Here is a 21,435-nt window from a genome sequence, read left to right on the forward strand (position 1 = left end):
TTGTATAACAATTTCTACCTGTTCACTTTAATTTTTTTTTTTTAAAAGCAGCACAAATGGATGTCCAACCTCAATTTCCTGGAGGATGCCTTGCCGAACTTCCTCATAAATTCCTTCATATCCTTATGCAAGACATTTACATAAGAACTTTGGGGAATTCTAATGATTTTGTTTTTTAAGCTGAAATTTTGAGGCACAAAATAAATATTTTAAAACTCCCCAGCTGTTAGTAATAGCAAACATGCTTTCAGGGAACCCTGAACAAACAGTGAGGTTTGGCTCTGTAATTACTTTAACAAAACATCCTAATTAAAAGGGTAATCCATAAGGAACTGGAGTATTTCTCCAAGTTACCGTAGATCTTCACACTGCTTAAATCAAACAGAGAAGGCAAGAGAAACTACAGAAGTCACGGAATTACTTTCATTGCTTTCAGCTATCTGTACAAACCGCCGCTTCTGTTTAGCTGACTTGCAAGGCTCAAAGTTACCACCCTAATGAGTAGATCACACCTTCTGAGTTCACAAGGTGACTTAAAGGCATAGGGAGAAAGTTACACAACACTATGCACCTAGAAGGGCCAACACTGGGTTTCCCATCCAATGTAGATTTCTCTGGCTACAGCAAAGAATGCCTCCCATTTCAAGTGGTTTTCAAAAGGATTGCTTCCTCCTTATCCAAAAACTTAAAGGAAATCAAAGCCATTCTATATGGAAATCTGACTTCGGAATGCTTAGCTATGAAAGCTCTGGTAGAAGTCATCTAAGTCTCATTTTATAATTCAAACATTTACTTGAATAAGTTAAAATGAGATGAATATTTAAAGAAAACTTCCATAGCTTAAATATATGTATATATTTATCCTATAGATTCTATATTCTATATTATTTCTATATTTCCATATAGAAAGAGAGCAAGCCATCAGGCTGAGTATTCTCTTGGTGCTACTAGTGACCACTTCTGAGCTTGTCTATTCATCCGAATATTAATTCGTATCAAGGGTTATACTTTCTACTGTTTGAATGATGTAGTCAAAAGAAAAAAAAAAACAGGAGGAAGGAAGAGGAATTGAAATCAGTTTCAGGGAGTTGCTCAGTGAAAAGAGATCACGGGGTCCAGAAATTGAGAAAGCCTTAGGAGCAAATATGTCTGGTCCTATTAATTTAGTACAGTGAGTAAAATCAGTGCTTTACAAAGCAAGTGAAACACATCTGTCCCACGCTCCTATAGTTAAATACCCTGAAATGGCTATTAGTTTCCATTACGTTTTAAATGTATACTATCTTAAATCATAAACTATAACAGCATTATGTGCAAGAAGTATGAACTGTACTAGGTTTCTTCTATTAATTTTTCATTTACCTTTTGTCAGATTACTGATGCGCATCTTATGATCAAGGACAAGAACTGTGTCAACAATTACAATCCGCGTGAAGAAGTACAAGAATGAGAGAAGAGGCAGTATTTGAAATGTGCTGAAATGTGTTAACCAGCTGCTAAAGGAGTACCATTTGGATGAGGGAGGATGAATTCTGAACAAATAGTGGTAGAAATGATTTTTCTTAAGGTATTCACTTTGAAAAATGTCTACTGTGCTGTCCTACACACCCTTCCCTGTAATCCTAGCCATCAGTCCCCTTTCCCTGAAGTTTCTAGTTTAAGTACTATTTGTTTTCATGAAGCCTGTTCAATCATTGCAGCCAGTATCTGTTAGTGCCTCAAGAGAGCTGTTCATTTTTCACATTTGTACTCCCTGTTTACTTGGCACATCATAACTGCTTAATCAATACTCAAATAAGGAAAAAAGTCAGGAGGGATGCTGCATGCAGAAGAGAGATATTATTAAGCTAAAAACATGGTATAGTTCAAACATCCAGTGAAACAGCATTTATTAAGACACTATTCATGAGCTCGGCATAGAGGTTCTTGATTAGAATAGATGTATGAAACGAATTCTACTTAGATCACATAGATATGAAAAGAATGCAGTTAAGTGGAAGCTTTGTGCCATCCCAGGAGCTGTGATTTCACATTTTGGTTCTACTTACAATGTGAGTCTTTCAGAGTGAGGAGAAAGAACACATAAGTCAAGTGGAGCGTCCCATTCATCCTGCATATTCTATAGGAACTTCAGCACCTCCACTCCATTTATTTTCACTCCTTCCGGTAAGAGACAGAGTCCCTTAAGTTTGGGTAAATGATATGACCTCATTTCTTAGACTCTTTTGCCTTGAATCACTGTGTTTTTATTGTCATTGGGTCAGTTCTAAAGGATTCATGGGGACTTTGCTTTGATAACCTGTACTGGGCATTGACTCACCCAACCCGGTCTTAAGTGTCAGCTCCACAGTTACCAGCAGAGTGACTGAATCAAGTTGGTTTAATTTTCTTAGCTTAAGTTACTGTTCTTTAAAAGTAAGGATAACAATATATACCCCACATGTATAGATGAGAGTATAAAATACAAGTATATAAACTTTAAAAGTTATTTCTCAAGTAAAATAGAAAAATGAAGTATTCCTACAGCATATCCTAACCATCCTTTTATTGTTTAAATAAGACAGATCATGTCCTCATGACTTTAGGCCCAGCTATCCTGGCCTCCTTGTCATACTTCAACCACCAACTGGGCTTCAATTTCTGGATGGTCTCTTGCTATTCCTTCTGAACCAAGGGCTCTTGTCTGACCTATTTGCATGGCTGTCTCCCTCACTTTCTCAAAGTCTGTGCTACATTTTCCTAATATGAGAAATCTTCTCAATCCCCTATATAAAAGAGTACTCCCGAATCATTTGTTATTCCTTCTACCACACTTTATTTTCTTCTGATAATTTATCACTATCTATCTCTACCTCAATAAAATTTATACTCTTTGAGAGTAGGGACTTTGTTTATTGCTTTGCCCCTAGTACCTAAAATAATGCCTGGTATATCAAATTTTTCAAGAAAAATTACATGTTGAATAAATGATTACATGAATTCAAGTTCCCTAACCTATTAATGAAGGGTGTATGTTTTGCAAAGTGTGAATTTGTGTAGCTCCACTTCTCGATTCACCTTATCTAAGACAAGTTAAATAACATTTTCTAAGCCCCAAGTTACTTTATTTTAGGGTTTACTCTAGGGTTGTCCTAACTGAGTTGGCCCATGTCTGTCTACTTCTAAAACATTTTTTGTGCTTTAGCCAGACTAGTCTCTTCAAAATGCAAACATAATTGTCAGTATTTTAAAAAATTATTTCATGACTTGCTTAGGATAAAGCGGGTTATGGCTTTAATGAGATTCTTAGGACAAAGTTCAAAATCCTTAATTTGGTCTTGCCAAATTTAGAACATGCCTGTCTTGCAAAAGTAACTGCATGCCATCTCTGTGTTTCAACCTTGATGGTCTTTATTTTGGGTCCCTAGCAGCACCATGATCTATCTTGACTTCAAACATGCATTTACCTTGCCCTCTACTTCTCCTCCTCAATTTCTAATATATGTTTTTGCATAGCTAATTCTCGTTCATCCTTCAGGTTTCATTCAAATGTAAATCTTCTCTACGTCTGTCTCTTTGCCTATCTATCTTCCTATCTTTCTATTTAGCCATCCATCCTATGTTGAACAATAGGATATGGCCAATATTCAACCAGGTTTGTATTATAACAATGGTAATTTCCTATGACTTCACTTAGAATGTTTGTCTTTCTAAGCTCCACTAGGAAAAAAAAATCATGTCTTTCTTATTTATTATTATATCCTCAGAGCTAGGCACAATGCCTGATGTTTAGCAAATTTTCTATAACTTTTCTTTGAATTAACGTGCTATCACATGGCAGTGATTATCATTACTGTGGAAATAGTGTATGTTGATTGTTTCACTGCCACCATAATCATGTTGTAAACCCAAATCTGTGACTATATTAAAATCATGTATGGCAGTGAGTTCTTTAGAAAGGGAAGAAGGGAAAGATCAAAAAGGAAGAAAATTAAAAGAAGGAGTTTAAGGAAGAGAAAGGGAGGATGGATTTGAGGAATGGTGATGGAGAGATGAGAGGGAGAGAAAAAGGAGAGGAAAAGAAAGAGATACAGAATTTTCACCTTCCAGTAACTTGAATATTTTCAGGTCTATTAGTGAAGAAGAAGTGAATTCCATTGCCGGTTATATAGGCAGCCATCTTGAGTCACCACATTTTCAATACACGTGTGTTTATTCTTTCAGCTACTTTTTTCTTTGCCCCAGTTTGAATCACCTAGCTTTAAGTTTACTGATCATAACTTACCTCTTTTCAAGTATCTTTTATTTTTATTAATTTCTACTTTGCTCATTTGTAACTCTAACTCTCTAGAGTATATTTTTGCTTTGTTATTTATATTATTTATATTTCTGTTTATTTTTATTATTCACTTTTTTTGTTGCTTCCATTAACCCTTTCTCTTGAATTGTATTTTTGTATTTAGTCATGATGCTTTTTATTTCAAGAAGTATTTCTCAACTGATAATTTTGAAGATATTGTTATATTTAAGGTAGTGACATGTGACTTTTATATGAATCTCAATATCTCATCCACAAGTATTTCAGACAACTATCAATTAAGCAAATAAGGCAGATTGTCCTTTATACAAAAAAATAAGTGTCAAATATTAACGACCATATCATAAGCGTGTCAAAAATACATATTTGCTGTTTTGCAGAAGTACCATAAAAGAGCCAGAGAAGTTATGTAAAGTAATTATGTTTTCTGATTATTATCAGAAATTGCAGCCATTCCTGTGAAGAAAATGGTTAAGGTCAATTATTCAAAGTAAAATAAATAGTAAAAAGATCATTTCAGATTATTTTGAAAAAAAAAGTAATTTGTTATGAAGACTATTATTGATTTATATTTATATGGCATTGCTGAAGACTCTGTATTCATTCAGCATTTTCGCTTTGTTTTGTTTTTGTTTTGCATCTAAAAATTTAAGAAGAATAAATATCCCCAATGTTGAAGTTTATCAATTTTTTTAAGGTATCCTTTGAAACTGAAGTAACGAAGAAGACAGAAATCAGAGGGACAGTGACTGGGGAAAGGTCTTACCATCGAGATCATTCTCCGGAGTCTCTGCCGCGTACCAGTTGGAAGGTGGTCCAGTGCCATTGACTGTCATGGCTGACACTTGAAAACTGTACTGACTTCCTTTCTCCAGTCCTGTGAAAGAATTTTCCCCAGAAGAAAAAACTTACTGAAAACAAGTATTTCTGGTGGGTTTTAGCAAAATTTTAACAATAGTAGACATGCTTTACATTGTTTGTGATTGTTGTGGTAATTATTATTTTAGCCAAAAGGGTTGGAAGATTACAGCAAGAAATCAAATTATTTTTCATATATCCTCATTTATTTTTTCCAGTTTACAAAAACGTAACCCTGAAAATAGCCTCAGGGCAGAGGCAGAATATAAAATATGAACGATGAAGAAATAATCAAAAATAGCAAGGATCATTTTTCCTCACAGTTCGGAAGAGGTCTGCCTATAAATCAAGAAGAGTCAGTCTAAAAATTTACGCCCCATCATTCATTCAAGGTCAGTGATTATGTTCCCTTTGGGCCAAGAAAGAAAACTCCAAAGCCACTGTACTTCAGCAGGAAAACTAGGTCTTTGTCTCTCGAAAACATCACAAGACGTAGTTCGTTTTGCATTAGCTTCCATACTAGAGCATGAAGAAAGTCTAACTCTATGATAATTTGGACATACATTATAGGACACAGTGATGACCTTAGAGCTGATTTTCCAGTACACAGAGAGTATAGGTAGACAGGAGAGGCCCTGTGTATCATGAGTGTGATACGTGTACATTTTTAATGTAAACACTTTTCCTTTTAACTGAATCTCAATGTTGCTCATTAACATGAAAAATTATTGTAAAACACGTGATGCTTGTCAAAAGACCATATGATTTTTTTGAGACATTGAGGACTCAGTTTAAACTGACAAGTTCTTAAACCTCAATGAGTTGAACAACACTGATAAAAAATAACACCTCTCTGTTTTTTCCATTAATTTGAAATGCCATGAACATTTGGAGCCAAGGAAAAGTCATAAATAAAGCTATTAGAGAAATGATGCTTCTATCAAGTACAAAGTTATGTACTTGTATATTTTTGCATAGGAAGATGAGTAAATCTTGGTACTGAGAAGAATTCTAACTTACTATTAATAGGAGATGGTGTTTTACATGATGGTTAGAATGGACTTGTTAATGTCGAAGGGCAGTTGTCTTCAATAACCAGTTGTTGGGGAAGCTAGTAAAATAGTCTTGTTCAGGCTTCAGAGACAGAAGTTGGCCTCTGACCAACCTGTGACCCTACCTGGACTGCGCGCCTGCTTACCTACCTAACAATTGCTGCTAGCAAATCAAACGGTGTTTACGATAAGAGAGGGAATGGGTCTTGGAATTTCTTGAGCCCTGGGGACCTGGCCAGTCCCCCGGGGTCTGAAAAATCCTGTGACCCCACCACGGTGAAAACAACAGCACTGTTAAAGTGAATCCAGAGCTGCATTTCTTCACGCAAACTGATGATATGAGTTTGCGGCCTGGGATTATAAGCGGGAACCCCCAGAACTGCAACTTGAAGTCTCACCCATGCGGTGGCCGCACTGCCTGGGACCCTTCCCCAATTGGGGCTCCAGATTGCTGTTACTCAGGACTTCCCAGCTGCTGCTGCTTGGATCTGGAAGTAGGTGTCGGCCCAATTCGGTGAGGTATGCTCTATTATATACTCTGTTAATATTCTTATTCCTTTCCTTCCAATAATTGTAGATTGAAATTGATATAATCCCTTCTAATGATTGTATATTGAAATTAAATTAAATCACCTTCTATTAAAGATTGATGGAAGCTGTTTATTTGTGTGAGATGAGTGGTTATTTTGCCAGGGAATCCAATGAACCTTAAAACCGAAAGTAGGCTTTTGGCGAAACACTAGTACTGTTAGAGGAGACAGTTTGATAAACTCACCCACACAAAATGCTGTCCTCTTAAGAGGCTTCTAATTTTCTAAAATAGACTGGAAGGCATGGACTGAGAATAGTTTTGCTGCTGTTGTCTTGTTATCATCAGTGTTTTAATGGTATATCCATAGAGCCACTACAGTGCCTGACACAGGGAAGGCACAAACACAAAACAACTGTTGAAAGATCCACTAAAGCAAGTCTTAGCACAAAGGAAATATTAGACTACAATACAATATCCAACACCATCAGCAAGGTGGTGAACGGATGCTTTTGAACATAAAGCCTTTGTGGTGCCTTAAGTAGGCTTGTGCTCACTTTGACTTGTCCCTTAGTTAACATGGCATTGATCTGATACTTGTTAACATTTTTCACCCTTCATAGGTGCTGTTGTTGATTCCTGAGGCAGAGGGATTACAGAGGCTCTTCCGGGAAATTAAAAACTCACAGGGAGGGACTTCCCTGGTGGCGCAGTGGTTAAGAATCCGCCTGCCAATACAGCAGACACAGGTTTGAGCCCTGGTCCGGGAAGATCCCACATGCCACGGAGCAGCTAAGCCTGTGCGCCACAACTACTGAGCCTGCGCTCTAGAGCGCGTGAGAGACAACTACTGGGCCCATGGGCCACAACTACTGAAGCCTGTCTGCCTAGAACCTGTGCTCTGCAACAAGAGAAGCCACCTCAAGAAGAAGCCTGCACAACGCAACAAAGAGCAGCCCCCGCTCGCCACAGCTAGAGAAAGCCCGCGTGCAGCAATGAAGACCCAACACAGCCAAAAATAAATAAAATTAAATCTTTAAAGAAAACCAAAAAACAAAATCTCACAGGGAGAGAACTCTAGGAAGAAATGTTTACCAAATTATTGCAATCATTACAGCTCATGACTTTCATAGTGGTCTCACCTCAAATAGTTTAAGTCCATCAAGAATATACTCTTTTACAGTAAGGGGAAATTTAACTTCATTTTTCTTTGAAATGGATGGACAATTATTCAGTACCACCTCCAGTGACTGATTTGAAATACTTTGTATTTCAAATCAGTGATGTGATGGTCAGTTTTATGTGTCAACTTAGCTAAGGTAAAGTCCCCAGTTATTCAATCAAACACTCAGTGTTGCTGGGAAGGTATTTTGTAGATACGACTAAAGTCCATATTCAGTTGCTTTTACATAAGGGATATTATCCTAGATAATCTGGGTGGGCCGGATTCAGTCAGGTGAAGGGACTGAAGTGCAGACTGAGGCTTCCCTGAAGAAGAAATTTCACCTGCAGCTATCTTTCCTGATGGCCTGCCCTGTGGATTTCGGAATTGCCCAGCCAGCCATCATAGTCAATTAAGTCAACTGCTTGCAATAAATCTCTTAGTATATATCTCCACTGATTCTGTCTCTCTGGTCAAACCTTGACTGACATACCATTCTCTTACATGCAATATTTTGACTATAAACGGAAATCTTTCTGAATGCCGTATAGTCTGTTCCATTCATTTGACTTTAAATCGAGTGGTGTTTCTCATGCAGAATCTATCAATTTTTAACATAAGTTAATTAAAATATCTCACTATAAAGTAGATATGCAAATTTCTTCTTATAATTTTGCCAAATTTCAATTTACATATGTTGAGTTTAGGCTCTGTCAGTATCATTAATTCAGTTTTGAGTAAAACAAAAGCCTACTAATATCTTGAATAATAACTTGAAGTAACAATTAGAAGGCAGTTAAAAGACCAACCACTACGTGTTTCCCCTATGAGGCCTCACCTGGCACCCCCCCAAGCTAGTTATCAGAATATCCCTTCTAACCATATACAGTAGCGTAGCTTTTCATATCTTTCTCTCTATGATATCAGTAGTGAAACTTTAATACTCTATATAGAGTAGTACCTAGGTCAACCTGAAAATCCTGTTAACTTTTGAAATATTATATTTTAGCTTAAATTTTAAAACTTTTGGAATTTATTCTAGAGTGTTGCTGTGGAATCTCACTAATAACACCCAGAACTTCTAGATTAAGTATAAGAAAATATTTAAAGATATATATAACATCCCAATATTAAAAGAGATCATAATGTCTAGTCAAACGGCCCATCTAACACTGTACATCCAACTAAGTGGTCCTGTAAATAAAGCAGGGATACTTTTGGAATAAGAAATTCACCAAGGGATGGAATCCACTCCAACAGTTTTGCTTGTTAATAAAAGTTCTTCCTTAGATTGCATTGAATCTGCTTTACTATAGTATTACCTACAGACAAATCTGAGTTTTACACAGTGGGATTAAAAAAAAATTAAATTCCACTTTCAAGATATCTTTCCCCAAGCCTTCTGATTCTAAATTCAGTGCTTTCTGTACCAGACTTTTAGCAACAGAATTAAACCTGTGACCCTCTTCTAGTCTAGATAAGTGGAGGATGCAGTGATAAGCAAAACCAGAAATTTTGGCTTTTCAGAGTCAGTCAGTACATTACCCTGAATTCTAGCTTTCAAATGTTCCTGCTTTTTTGCTGTGAGGGGTAGCTGGCCAGACAAGTTTTAGATGTTCTGAGAGCTCTTTTAATCTCAGTTTCTCATATACAGTTATTAGGTAATAATACCTGCACTTCTACCTTAGAGTATTCTTTTGAGAATCAAATGACAAACTGCTTTCAAAAATAATTTATTAAATTAGGCATTTAATAGACATAAAGATAACTAACATTTGCAGATTATTTTCTCACTTGAAACATTCCATTGATGGATGGATGGATGCATGCATGCATTCATTCATTCATTCATTCATTGGAGATGGGATAGAAGGAAACCAGCATGTAATCAAAAGCTGTTTTGTGTACATATTTCTCAAAGCTGTTATCTGAGATGTGTTTCCTGAGTTGGGCTAATGGAAATATTAAACAGTATTTCAAAAATAAATTGGTAGGAAAGTTTTGACTTAATCTCTTCTAAAGTTACTCAGTTCCTCTAGTTACAAAGTTAATCCTCAATTTTTATTATTCAATAGATATCTCTTTCCATCCCTGCATTATTTCACTATCCCTTTACATACTCACACAACCACATAGTCATTGCTTATGGTCAACATCATATTACCTATAGTTTAAGAGTTAAGAGTATAGGTTTTCAATTCAGGCAGAATTAGACTTAAGTTTTTGCTGCACCACGTATTAGCTGCATGACCTTGAAAAACTTACTAGCCCTCTTTCTTTGCCTAAGATTTCTCAACAATAAAATGTGTATATGAATAAAAAATTATTATAAAGATTAAATTTTAAAATAGAAACAGTTCTATTTTCTTATGGATATTTTTTCAGCTATATCAAGGTATACTTAATATGCCCCAAATTGCACATTTTTAATGTATATATTTTAATGAGTTTGGACATATGTATACATTATGATACCATCACCACAATCAAGGTAATAAACCTATCTATTACCTTCAAAAGACTCTTTTGTCCTCTTGCTTTTATTATTTTTTTTTAATGTTAAGAATTCTTGGCATGAGATGACTTCTAAACAGGTTTTTAGGCGCACGATACAGTGCTGTTAATTATAGGTACTTGTTGTACAGCAGATCTCTAGAACTTATTCATCTTGTATAACTGTCATTTTATACCCGTTGAACAACTGCCCATTTCCCCCTCTCCCTCTCCCCTGGCAACCACCATTCTATTCTCGGTTTCCAAAAGTTTGACTATTTTAGATACCTCATATATGCGGAATCATGTATCTGCCCTTCTGGGACTGACATTTCACTTAGCATAATATCTCCCAGTCCACCCATGTTGCAGCAAATGGCAAGGTTTTGTTTTCTATTTTAAAGCTGAATAATATTCCGTTGTATGTATATACCACAGTTTCTTCATCCATTTGTCTGTCGATGGAAATTTGGGTTGTTTCTCTACCTTGGCTATTGCGAACAACGTTGCAATGAATGTGGGAATGCAGCTATCTCTTTGAGATCTTGATTTCAATTCTTTTGGATATGTACCCAGAAGTGGGATTGGTGGTTCATTGGCAGTTCTATTTTTAACTTTTTGAGGAACCTCCATACTGTTTCCAGCACAGAGCTGTTGTTAAAGTTGCTATTGCTGTTATTATTGTTATAAATGTTAAAATTGTTTATATCAATGCTTTTTTACAGATTGACACAACGGCCAGAGTCATTCACAATAAAGTGAGCTAAAGATGACAACACTGTATAGTACAAGGAGCACATAACTAGGAATCAGAACGTCTGTGATCTAGTTGGAATCTATACCATTAACTAACGGTACATCCTAGAAATGTCATTCTTCTGACTTCAGTACCTCTTCTATAAAAAAAAAGGGCTTTGGATGCGATGAATTGTGTGTTTCCTGTTCTGTTTGTCAGGGACTTATAGTTCAATCTCAATGTGTGCGTGTGTGTGTGTGTGTGTGTGTGTGTGTGTGCGTGCGCGCATGTGTGTGTGTGCCTAGCTGCTTCTCAGTACAACTTTATTCTAAAAGAAGTAAGGTATAGGTAGCAATGCTTTTCTTAGCTGTAAAAAAATTCTATTGTTAAAAGCAGATTGTCTTCTGCCTGTTTCTATCCCCAATAATAAGTGCCTCCAAACTCTGTAATTCTTCAGTTCTTTTCTAGTTTCTTAAAACTTATGGTCAACAGATGATGTATTATTCAAACAATATAACTTCCCTTTATTCCCCTAATGCTAACCTTGTTATAAAATTGCTGTGCCATTATTCCAATTTTTCAGTCCATAAAACACCAATGCATGTTTACCACTATATTTATTTTTATATTGGTCGTGAAGCATGAGAAAACTCTTCAATTCAGTTCCAAACAACCTTCTCTGAAGAGCACTCAAAAATTAAAAACAGCACTTTAAAATTTAGTTGACTTGGGTTCCCACAATAAAATTGATAGCAGTGATTTAAACTCCTTGTTATAACTCTGAATTACTTTGTTATTGCAGATGTCTCAATATCCTAGTAAAAATAACACACACAACAGAAAACAACTGCCTAACAAATAGAAGACTGTAAAAAACAATATTTGAGTCTCTACATCTGAATATTTATACCATCCAAAGGAAGCATTCTGGCATTTTCAATTCTCTAACAGTCAAATCAACATATCCATGTACTTTACAGGTATTGAAAACATGGGGGCAAATCCTGTACATTTTAAAGTGCTGAAGATTCATATAGAAAATCAATTACTTCCGCTTACTACAAAGTGGGTAAGTTACTAAATATATCCTGACTAAATATAAGTCAAAACCACAGCCAATCAACCAGTGTGTAGTACTTCCTGATTCGTCAATGCTTTGTAGCCTGAAAGACATTCCCACTACATCTAGGAATGCAACGTGCATTACTAAAGCCAGGACACAGAACTGGGGAGAGGAAGGCAGAGGCTTTGCAAAGCTTGTTTTTAATGTTTTAAGAGTATGAGGCTATCCTCTGGGTTTTTGTAATTCTCTATTTCAAATTAAAAATGAGGCTGTGCGACTTTTTTGCAATACATATCAAGTACAGTTACAAGTATAACTGCTCTCAGATTATGTTTGCACTCTCAAATTCATTTTATAACAATTGAAATGAAGAAGGAACATTCTGAATAAAGGTTTCAAGTTTGGAGTCCAGATTCCTACAAATCTATAAAGATGGGAAGGGGCATTTGTGCATCATTTCAATAACAAGCTAATTAATTCATCCTATTTCTTTGCTTTTGACTGGAATGATATTAAACCAGAGTGAAGATGGGTTATCCTATGCTGATTAGAAGGGTTAATTGCCACATATATTTTAGAGGAATAAAGATATAGGGCTGAATTGTTTATTTTTGGATAACTAAAGTTTCATTAGAGGGTATAATTCAAAATGATTGTCCTTGAGAGGAAAAGTAATGAAAGGTGTCTAGTGAGTAGAATACAGTACACTTGGAACATCCAAATATAGCCTTTCCTGGAAATATGGTCTTAACTGATATAATTACTTTAGGACCTTGAGATGGAATCATCCTGGATTACTACAGTCTATACCCAACGAATGGTGTCTTTATAAGAAGAGAGACGTAGAGACACACAGAGGAAGTGATGCAGAGATGGAGGCAGAGATCTAACAGATGCATCTATAAGCTAAGGAATGTCAAGGACTGCCAGCAACCATCAGAGGTTAGAAGACAAACATAGGACATTTTCTCTCAGAGTCTCCAGAAGAAACCAATCCTGCAGACACCTTAATTTCAGATTTCTGGTTTCTCCTGAACTGAAAAAAAAATCTGTTCTTTTAAGCCACCACATTTGTGGTAATTTGTTACGACCCCCTAGGACTAATATAGCATCTTTGATAGTAAAAAGGCTAAAACTTGCTCTATATAGTTATCTTTTTAAACAATTTTGCTTTTCGTCGAAAGAAAATCCTAAAATTTGTATATTTAGAGAGTCAAAATTTTGGCTTGATTATATTAAGCTGAATGTGTTAAATTCCATTTGGCAAAAAACCCATAAATATTAAACAATTCATATCAGTAAGGTCATTCTTCATTTATTTTCTTGACCAGTCCCTTCTTAGTTGTTCAATGGGCATACAGTTAAAGTCAGTGGTAGGAAATCTTCAATTTTGGTAATCAAAAGTTATAACATCAGAGTCTTGACATTTTATTTGTTTTTCACTGTACATATGCAGTTAAAATGCATATTTTATTGTTACAAAAGTAAGCAATAATCACTATTAATATTTTGATATTTAGAACATATTCTAAATATTTTCTTACGGATTTTTTGGTTTATAAATATGGACTCATGCTTAATACTGATTTAAAACTGAGTTATTCACTTAACATGCTTTAAATATTTAACATGTAATTTAACATGTTTACATTACAGTATTCTCAATAGATATACAGTATTCCTTGATATGATTGTGTCTGAATTTTCTAGTTAACTGCCTACAGTTAGATACTTAGGGTCTTTTTTTTTCTTGTTATTTGCTATTAAAGTAACGGTGCAATGAACATGTTTTTAGTTCAAAACTTTGCAAAAAAATATGTCTGCCGAATTGGAACAAACTCCTAGAAGTTGGAAACCTGACTCATACATTTATGAATACACACACATACACACACATACATCTGTATATAACAGAAATCTCCACATTGCTTTCCAGAAAGATTCTAGAAGCTTTCTGTCCCACAAGTAGTATATGAGAGTTCATGTTTCTTTTGTACACTTTCCAAAACAGTGTATCATCATTCATTTTTATCTTTATTACTTTAATCAAAGGAAAATGCTAACTCAATTTTGTTTTAATTTGCATTTCTCTGCTAATGCGATTGAACATTTTATTACACTTGCTGGCTATTTATAGTTCTGTAAATCGAATATCCAGTCCTTAGTTTTTCTATTGGAATGCTCATATTTTAATTATTTTATAAAAAAGAAGTTTATTTTATATTTTTAATATTCTTCATTTGAGAAGGAAAAGCAATGATTAAAAAAAGTTTCAGGGCTTCAAATGCCAATATCTATTAAAATACAAGGTTTGGATTAAATTATTCTTAGAGCCTCTTCTTCTATTCAAATATTAACTCTTAGGAATTATACTAAAATTTTTAAAGCAAGAATTTTCAATTTTGGTGATTTATTTTAAAGTAAACTATGTACATGTTGTACCAAATATTCCAGTGAGGAAACATGCCTCACTTCAATATTTTTACCTTCTTCCCATCATTTTATCCAGGAAAAAGACAGGATCTTGGCTTTCCTTAAGCTTTTTAAATGGAATGGTAGAGTGCCATAAGTTCCGCTTAGGCTTAATAATACCTTCCTAGGAGATTCTGTCCAGATATAAAACAAGTAATGTAATTTTTTGGTAATCTATTTTGGAAGCACTCTCACAATCACATGAACATTTTATAGGCGTAAGAGGCAAAACCTAAAAGGAAAAACCAGCTTTCTATCAAGTCTCCTATTGTAGGCTGAGCAAGTGGCTTAAATTGTGTGTGTTTTATGATTTCAGATGGAGATTTACTGAGTGCCTCATACAGAGAAAGGAATAAATAAGGAGTTGCTTTCCTTTATTCTCATCTGCGATGATAGTTATCCATTTTCTGTAAGTTATGATTTTTAATTTGCATGTTGTCATGCAGCCAGTTTATGTGCCGTGACCCATATGCTCAACTCGACCCGCCAGTTTTTGCCAGGAGCCACCGCTATATGCTTTGCTTTCCAAACCCTTAGTTCATGCTCTCTTTGGTACTATACAGCCCCAAGTGCTGCTTCTACCCTAGACCAAGCCATCACCACATAAAGTGCTGAGGAAAAGGAGAGAATTCCATGTTTGTACATTTACCAGAAGTGCTGGCTTCCCAGGGGGCCGGCAGGAGGTACAAAACAGTTAACAACCTATTGGTGGGCTTACTTTGACCAATGATAGACAAGAGAGGAACTGCTCACGCTTCCTATCCAGCCATCCTCTGTGGGCCACAGCAGTTAAATTAGCTTCTCTAGTGATACCCTACCAAGGCCAAGCAAGCTCTGGGTTTGTTCTAAACTTGGGGCCAGCTCAATAACATGTCATCATTATTTGATTTATTTTCCTCCCTGGCTCATTTTCCTTGTTCCCTCACTCTTGCTTTCCAGGGCTTGCACCCCAAATGCATTAACTTGAAAGCCTGACTCAGTCTCTGTTTTCCAGGAACTGGACTGACATGTATTAATGGTTCCAATAGTTAAAGGAAATATATGATTATTAATCTTATAAAATAAAAAAAAATATCCAAATATTACATGGAAACTGGGTCCAGTTTTCAGAGAGAATTTTGACCCACTGTGAGTTCCACCAACATTGCTTTGTAAGCGAATTTACTTTTTTATTTATGGAAAGTAGAACTGTTCTCTTTATTACCCAAACTACCCCTCTCTCCATTTTCTAACTTCATTCTCACTCCTGGAGTTTGAGGGAACAGGGCTCAAAATGACTTAAACTTGGAACCATTTGATTACACGACTTTTAAATGTTATTAAACAGGGCTTCCCTAGTGGCACAGTGGTTGAGAGTCCGCCTGCCGATGCAGGGGACATGGGTTCGTGCCCCGGTCCGGGAGGATCCCACATGCCGCGGAGCGGCTGGGCCCGTGAGCCACGGCCGCTGAGCCTGCGCGTCCGGAGCCTGGGCTCCGCAACGGGAGAGGCCACAACAGTGAGAGGCCCGTGTACCGCAAAAAAAAAACAAAAAAAAAACAAAAAAAAGTTATTAAACAGTTAAAAATTATTTGACAACAGAAGTTGCTGAACCAATAATACTAAGAAACTAATATGGATAAAAATTCAATGATATGTATATTAAGATGATGATCCAGAAGCAAAATATGTAGTGAAAGCATTACAGGGAATATCAAGTTAAAAATGTAAAGGTTTTTCTCGTTCAGACCAGTACACGCCATTTAACAGGAAAAAAATGGTTAAGTTGTTTACCAGCAAAAAATATTTTGATGCTGAGGCATTTAATTCATCAAAACCTTCCAAGACCCCACCACGTGAACACTGACCTGTGAACAGGTACCAGAGGTTGTTTGGCTCCAGTGTTTCCACCTCACCCCTGCGGGTTGTCTTTCTGTGTCGAATTTTATAGCCGGTAATAAATCCATTTTGTGTTCCTGGTGGAGGAGGCAGCCAGCTTACTTTGATACTCTGTAAAATAATAGACGTAAATTAAAAGATTGGAGAAAGGAAGGACAACAGGATAGGGTCAAAGAATTGTGACCACCTAGAGGGGTGGGATAGGGAGGGTGGGTGGGAGGGAGACACTAGAGGGAAGAGATATGGGAACATATGTATATGTATAACTGATTCACTTTGTTATAAAGCAGAAACTAACACACCATTGTAAAGCAATTATACTCCAATAAAGATGTAAAAATAAAAAAGAATTGACACAAACATAAGTTCAAATAAGGCAGAGATGCAAGAAGTGTTAGGGATTACCCCTTAGAACCAAATTAAATCCATTCTTACAACTATATGTCTGATTTTGACAAATTTACACAATTCATTTGGTTGATTACATGCATTACCATCTCTCCTTCGTAAATGTCACTAAAATGACAGTAAAATATTCTAAATGGTATAAACCTATAAGGAATAGATTAATAGGACTCTAGTGAACGAGAGAGGTTAACAAATTATTTGAAGGTGCAAGTGAGGAAAAGTGTGACTGAGCCAAAGGAGAGAGATGAAACCTAAGTACCTCCTTAAGAGATATTAATGAAAACAAGGTGATTGGCAGGACCAAATTCAGGGAAGACTAGAAACTGTTACTTCCTAAATACCTTACAAAGCAGGACAGTTATGTTTCTGAGACAGAAGATGGATTGAAAGTCCTATCACATTCTGCAAAACCAGTCTGCTAACACTCCCTGATCTTGGAGTAGCTGGAAGCTTCATTCTCCAGGGATATTGAAACAGAAGCCACAGATTCAGGGACACCAGGCACAGAAGAGAAAAGAGATGAGGGCAAGGGTTGTTAGGTCAATGACATAAGACACTCAAGTCTTCTTCCTTCATCTGATACCCAGAGCAATGGCAACCAGGTGTACGCTTCCCAGCCAGAATATCAGATAATTGTTCTCTAGACAAAATTTAAAAGAATAAGAGAAAAGAACAGATAGATAGGTTCCTGATCAATCCCCCAACCGTGAGGAGACCACTTTATAACCTCCACTCATGCACTAGAGTTTGCACTTCATAATCACCTTTTTAGCACTGCATTTTTATGTAAACTGGTAATTTAAGACTATCAGACATTGAAAACAAAGCCTTCGCCATAACATACAGAGAGAAAAACACATAAGAGCATAATGGCACTTGAAGGAAACAGCATTAGTGTAAGGATAAAGGATCCAAAGAACTGTCATTCATACCCTAATAATCAAAGAGAAGCTGCTGCATTCATAAATAGGATAAAATACAAGAAAAATAAAAGATTTTGAAAAAGCTTATGACATGTATAATTTGGTTGCACAAATTAAATATTCAATAGATAGATGCGAAGATAAATTAATAGACACCTTCCAAAATTCATTGGGGAAAAAAGGTAATCAAAGGAAATTGGAGAGAAAAGATAAGAAATCAGAGGTTTAGTCCATAATTTTTGACACCCAAATAGTAAGATGAGAGAATGAAGGAACAGGAAAAATAAAAGACAGTAAATTAGAAAAAACAAAACAAATCAAAACAAAAAACAAAAAAATCCTCCTCCCCAATAAAAACTTTGCAGAACTGGAAGACTTGAGAGCCCATTCTGAAAGGGATGATGGAATATCTAACATAATAAATAAAAAGAACCACATTAAAGCATATTATGTGAAACACTAGAGCCTCATGGGGGAGGGACGATCCAAAAGCTTCCAGAATGAAGAAAAAAAAAAAAAGAAGAAAAGGGGTACATAAAACATAATCGGGAATAAGAATAACATCAGATTTCTCAAAAACATTTAATGTTTGAAAACATTTAAACCTAGAATTCCATGTCAAGCCAAATAAATTATGATGTATGAGGAAACTATAACACAAGCATAAGAACATACACTTGCATAAGTATCAGTATAGGGATATTTCAGATATGAGTGGCCTCAAAGATATCCATCTGTGTACCCTTTATCAGGAGGTTAATGACGGTATGCGCAAGGAAAATGAGTGCAAACTAAGGAAGAAAAAGATTTGAAATCCAACAGAGATCCAAATCAGAAAGAGAAATACAGAATTCTCGGAAGATAGTGAGGAAAATAGCAATAAGATATAAGATTGGATTTGACAAGACACCAGACTCAAAAAAGTACATACTGCATAATTCCATTGATATGAGAAATTCAAGAATAGATAAAACTAATCTACAGTAATACAAATCAGAAAAGTAGTTGCCTATGGCAACTTCACTGGAGGATTGATTGGATATGGGTACAAAGAGACTTTTTGGGTAATAAAACTGCCATCTTAGTTCATGTCTGTCACATGGGTGGATACAACTGTCAAAACAAATTGCTATGGGCTGAATTTTGCCCCCTGCCCTCCAAAACCCCAAATTCATATATTGATATCCTAATCCCCAGTACTTCAGAATGTGATTGAGGGCTTTAAAATAGGCAATGAGGGCTTCCCTGGTGGCGCAGTGGTTGAGGGTCCGCCTGCCGATGCAGGGGACACGGCTTCGTGCCCCGGTCCGGGAGGATCCCGAATGCCGCGGCGCGGCTGGGCCCGTGAGCCATGGCCGCTGAGCCTGTGCGTCCGGAACCTGTGCTCGGCAACGGGAGAGGCCACAGCAGTGAGAGGCCCGCGTACCACAAAAAAAAAAAAAAAAAAAAATATATATATATATATATATATATGAATAATAATACTTTGATGAAATTTTACATTCATTTTTTAAAAATAAACACACAGAGTTGTTCTTTTGAGAACAGTTGAGAAATAAATGACTGTCAGAAAGAGGCTGAACACAATGTCAAGGAAGGGACTTCTGAGCTCTTAGCCCACAACCCAAGGCCACTTTGACATTGTTTCAATTATGTGGGTATAGCGGAGGCAGAGCAGTGTTCTCCAGGGAGACCGGGTTTTGAGACCTTTCTTCCAGATCTGCTACAAATTAGCTAGCTCCCTACAAATGATTAAATTTCTGTAAAAGGATTTAAGAAATCATCAAAAGGCACAGTTATTTGCTCAGCATTTTAAAACATTTCAAAGGACATGCCAACTCTAGTCAATTCTCATCATTTGCAGTAGTTATTTTCTGTAAAGGCACTGCAAACACTGAATTTGGGAGTATTGTAATATTGTTCCCAGTGAAAATACAGGTTTAGGTTCTTGTGAGACTTTGGTCACAACATTTTTGTAAACTCATCAATACACCACCTTGTTTCATACATGTTCCTGTTTAAAGGCACCTCACTTAATATCATTGTTGATGCATTAACATTGAACTCATGGCCAACCGTACTATAATGCATGTCTGAGTGGACTTTATATGTATTTCTCCTTATGTATTTATATGTATTTATATGTATTTCTCCTTAAGGGACATCACAGTTTTTTTGCACTTAGGAACACGAGACAACACTTGAGCTCTACACTTGGGAACCATTTTAAACAGCAAAATCGCCAACAGAAAGCAAAAAAAAAAGGCGGGGGGAGGGCAAAAAATGTGGTATTTTATTTGGGCATTTATTTGACCACAAAAGGGACACTTAGTTACAATATGAGAACTGAAACAAGAAAACAGAGCATCTCCTTGTTCAGCCTCAGCTGCAAACATGTGCTCCTGGAGACTCAAAGTTTTCACTGTTCCACATGTGCACAAGTCTGCAAATGACTGTAAAGATACTGTGGGTATTGATTTCGGGACACAAATAAATTTTAGCAGGTAGGTGAATTTGCACATATAGACTCTACAAATAATAAGGATCAAATATAATTATATAATAAACATAGTTTAATAATTTTAGAGGAACTTAGCTAAATAAAATTAATCTGATTATTTAAGTTGTTAGAATATACTTGAAAGAGTACGGCACTACTGGGATCATTTACTTCACCCCCATTGCCCTTTAAATGTGAGAAGCTAAGTACCACTCTTATTAATACTTGTTAACGCTTTTTTTTGCATTTACTCTAGACCTGGAAATGGTCTAGGCACCGCACATATCTACGTGAGCTATGATGTTACCCTCACAGTGACGCAGTGACTTAAGTCTGTCTTTATGCCCTTTGTACAATCATGTCAATGGGGACATAGAATGGTTAAGTAACTTGAAACCATGTGGCAGTAAGTGATAGAGGCAGGACATGAACTGAGATAATTCCAGTTTGAAGCTGGCATTCTTTCCTATTTAATGTTGTTTCTCATGGGAGTTCCAAAGGCTGAGAGTCTAATTCATTCAGTTATTATTCATTCAAAATATATTAACTATATCTCTGCTGTGTTGCAAGCACTGTCTTTGGGACTATGGAAACACTCAAATGAATCATGATAGTACATTCCTTCTGGCTGAGGAAACAGAGATGTAAACTCATAATGAAAACAAACTGCTAAATGCTAGAATAGATAATCCCAGAAGATACAGTGGAAATATAATAGAGGGAGAGATTAATTCTGTGTCATGTGGTCAAAAAAGATTTGACAAGGAGCCCATCCTTCAAGTGTGAATAGGACTTCAAGGAGGGGATAAATAAGATATTTAAGACAGAGTAAATATCAAGAGCAAGTTCAAAGTGTCATGACAGCGTGGAGCCTCTTTAAGTAAAGGTCAAGTAATTGCTCAGTGGCTACAGTAAATGGGACACGTAGGACAACGTAATGAAAAGGCAGATGGAAAAAAAAATCAGTATTTTTAGGCCATGCTAAGGAAACACATGGTTAGATCAATGTGCTCATTTAAGAGAGACAAACTAATGAATAAAATAACAATACACTGTACTCGGCA

General features: G+C 36.2%; 1 protein-coding gene across 1 annotated transcript in view; it reads right to left on the reverse strand.

Annotated features, from left to right (window-relative positions):
- The window catches only part of DCC (DCC netrin 1 receptor), a gene marked incomplete at both ends in the record, with an annotated part of 1,161,813 nt that overhangs the window by 208,987 nt on the left and 931,391 nt on the right, over window positions 1-21,435 (reverse strand). Inside the window, 2 exons of the mRNA XM_082853095.1 lie at window positions 5,064-5,174; window positions 16,510-16,651. Coding sequence (XP_082709221.1) covers window positions 5,064-5,174; window positions 16,510-16,651 — 253 coding nt within the window. The remainder of the gene's footprint in view (window positions 1-5,063; window positions 5,175-16,509; window positions 16,652-21,435) is intronic.

Source organism: Leucopleurus acutus (genome assembly GCF_964270905.1).
Source record: "Leucopleurus acutus genome assembly, chromosome: 13".
In the NCBI taxonomy this organism is placed as follows: domain Eukaryota; kingdom Metazoa; phylum Chordata; class Mammalia; order Artiodactyla; family Delphinidae; genus Leucopleurus; species Leucopleurus acutus.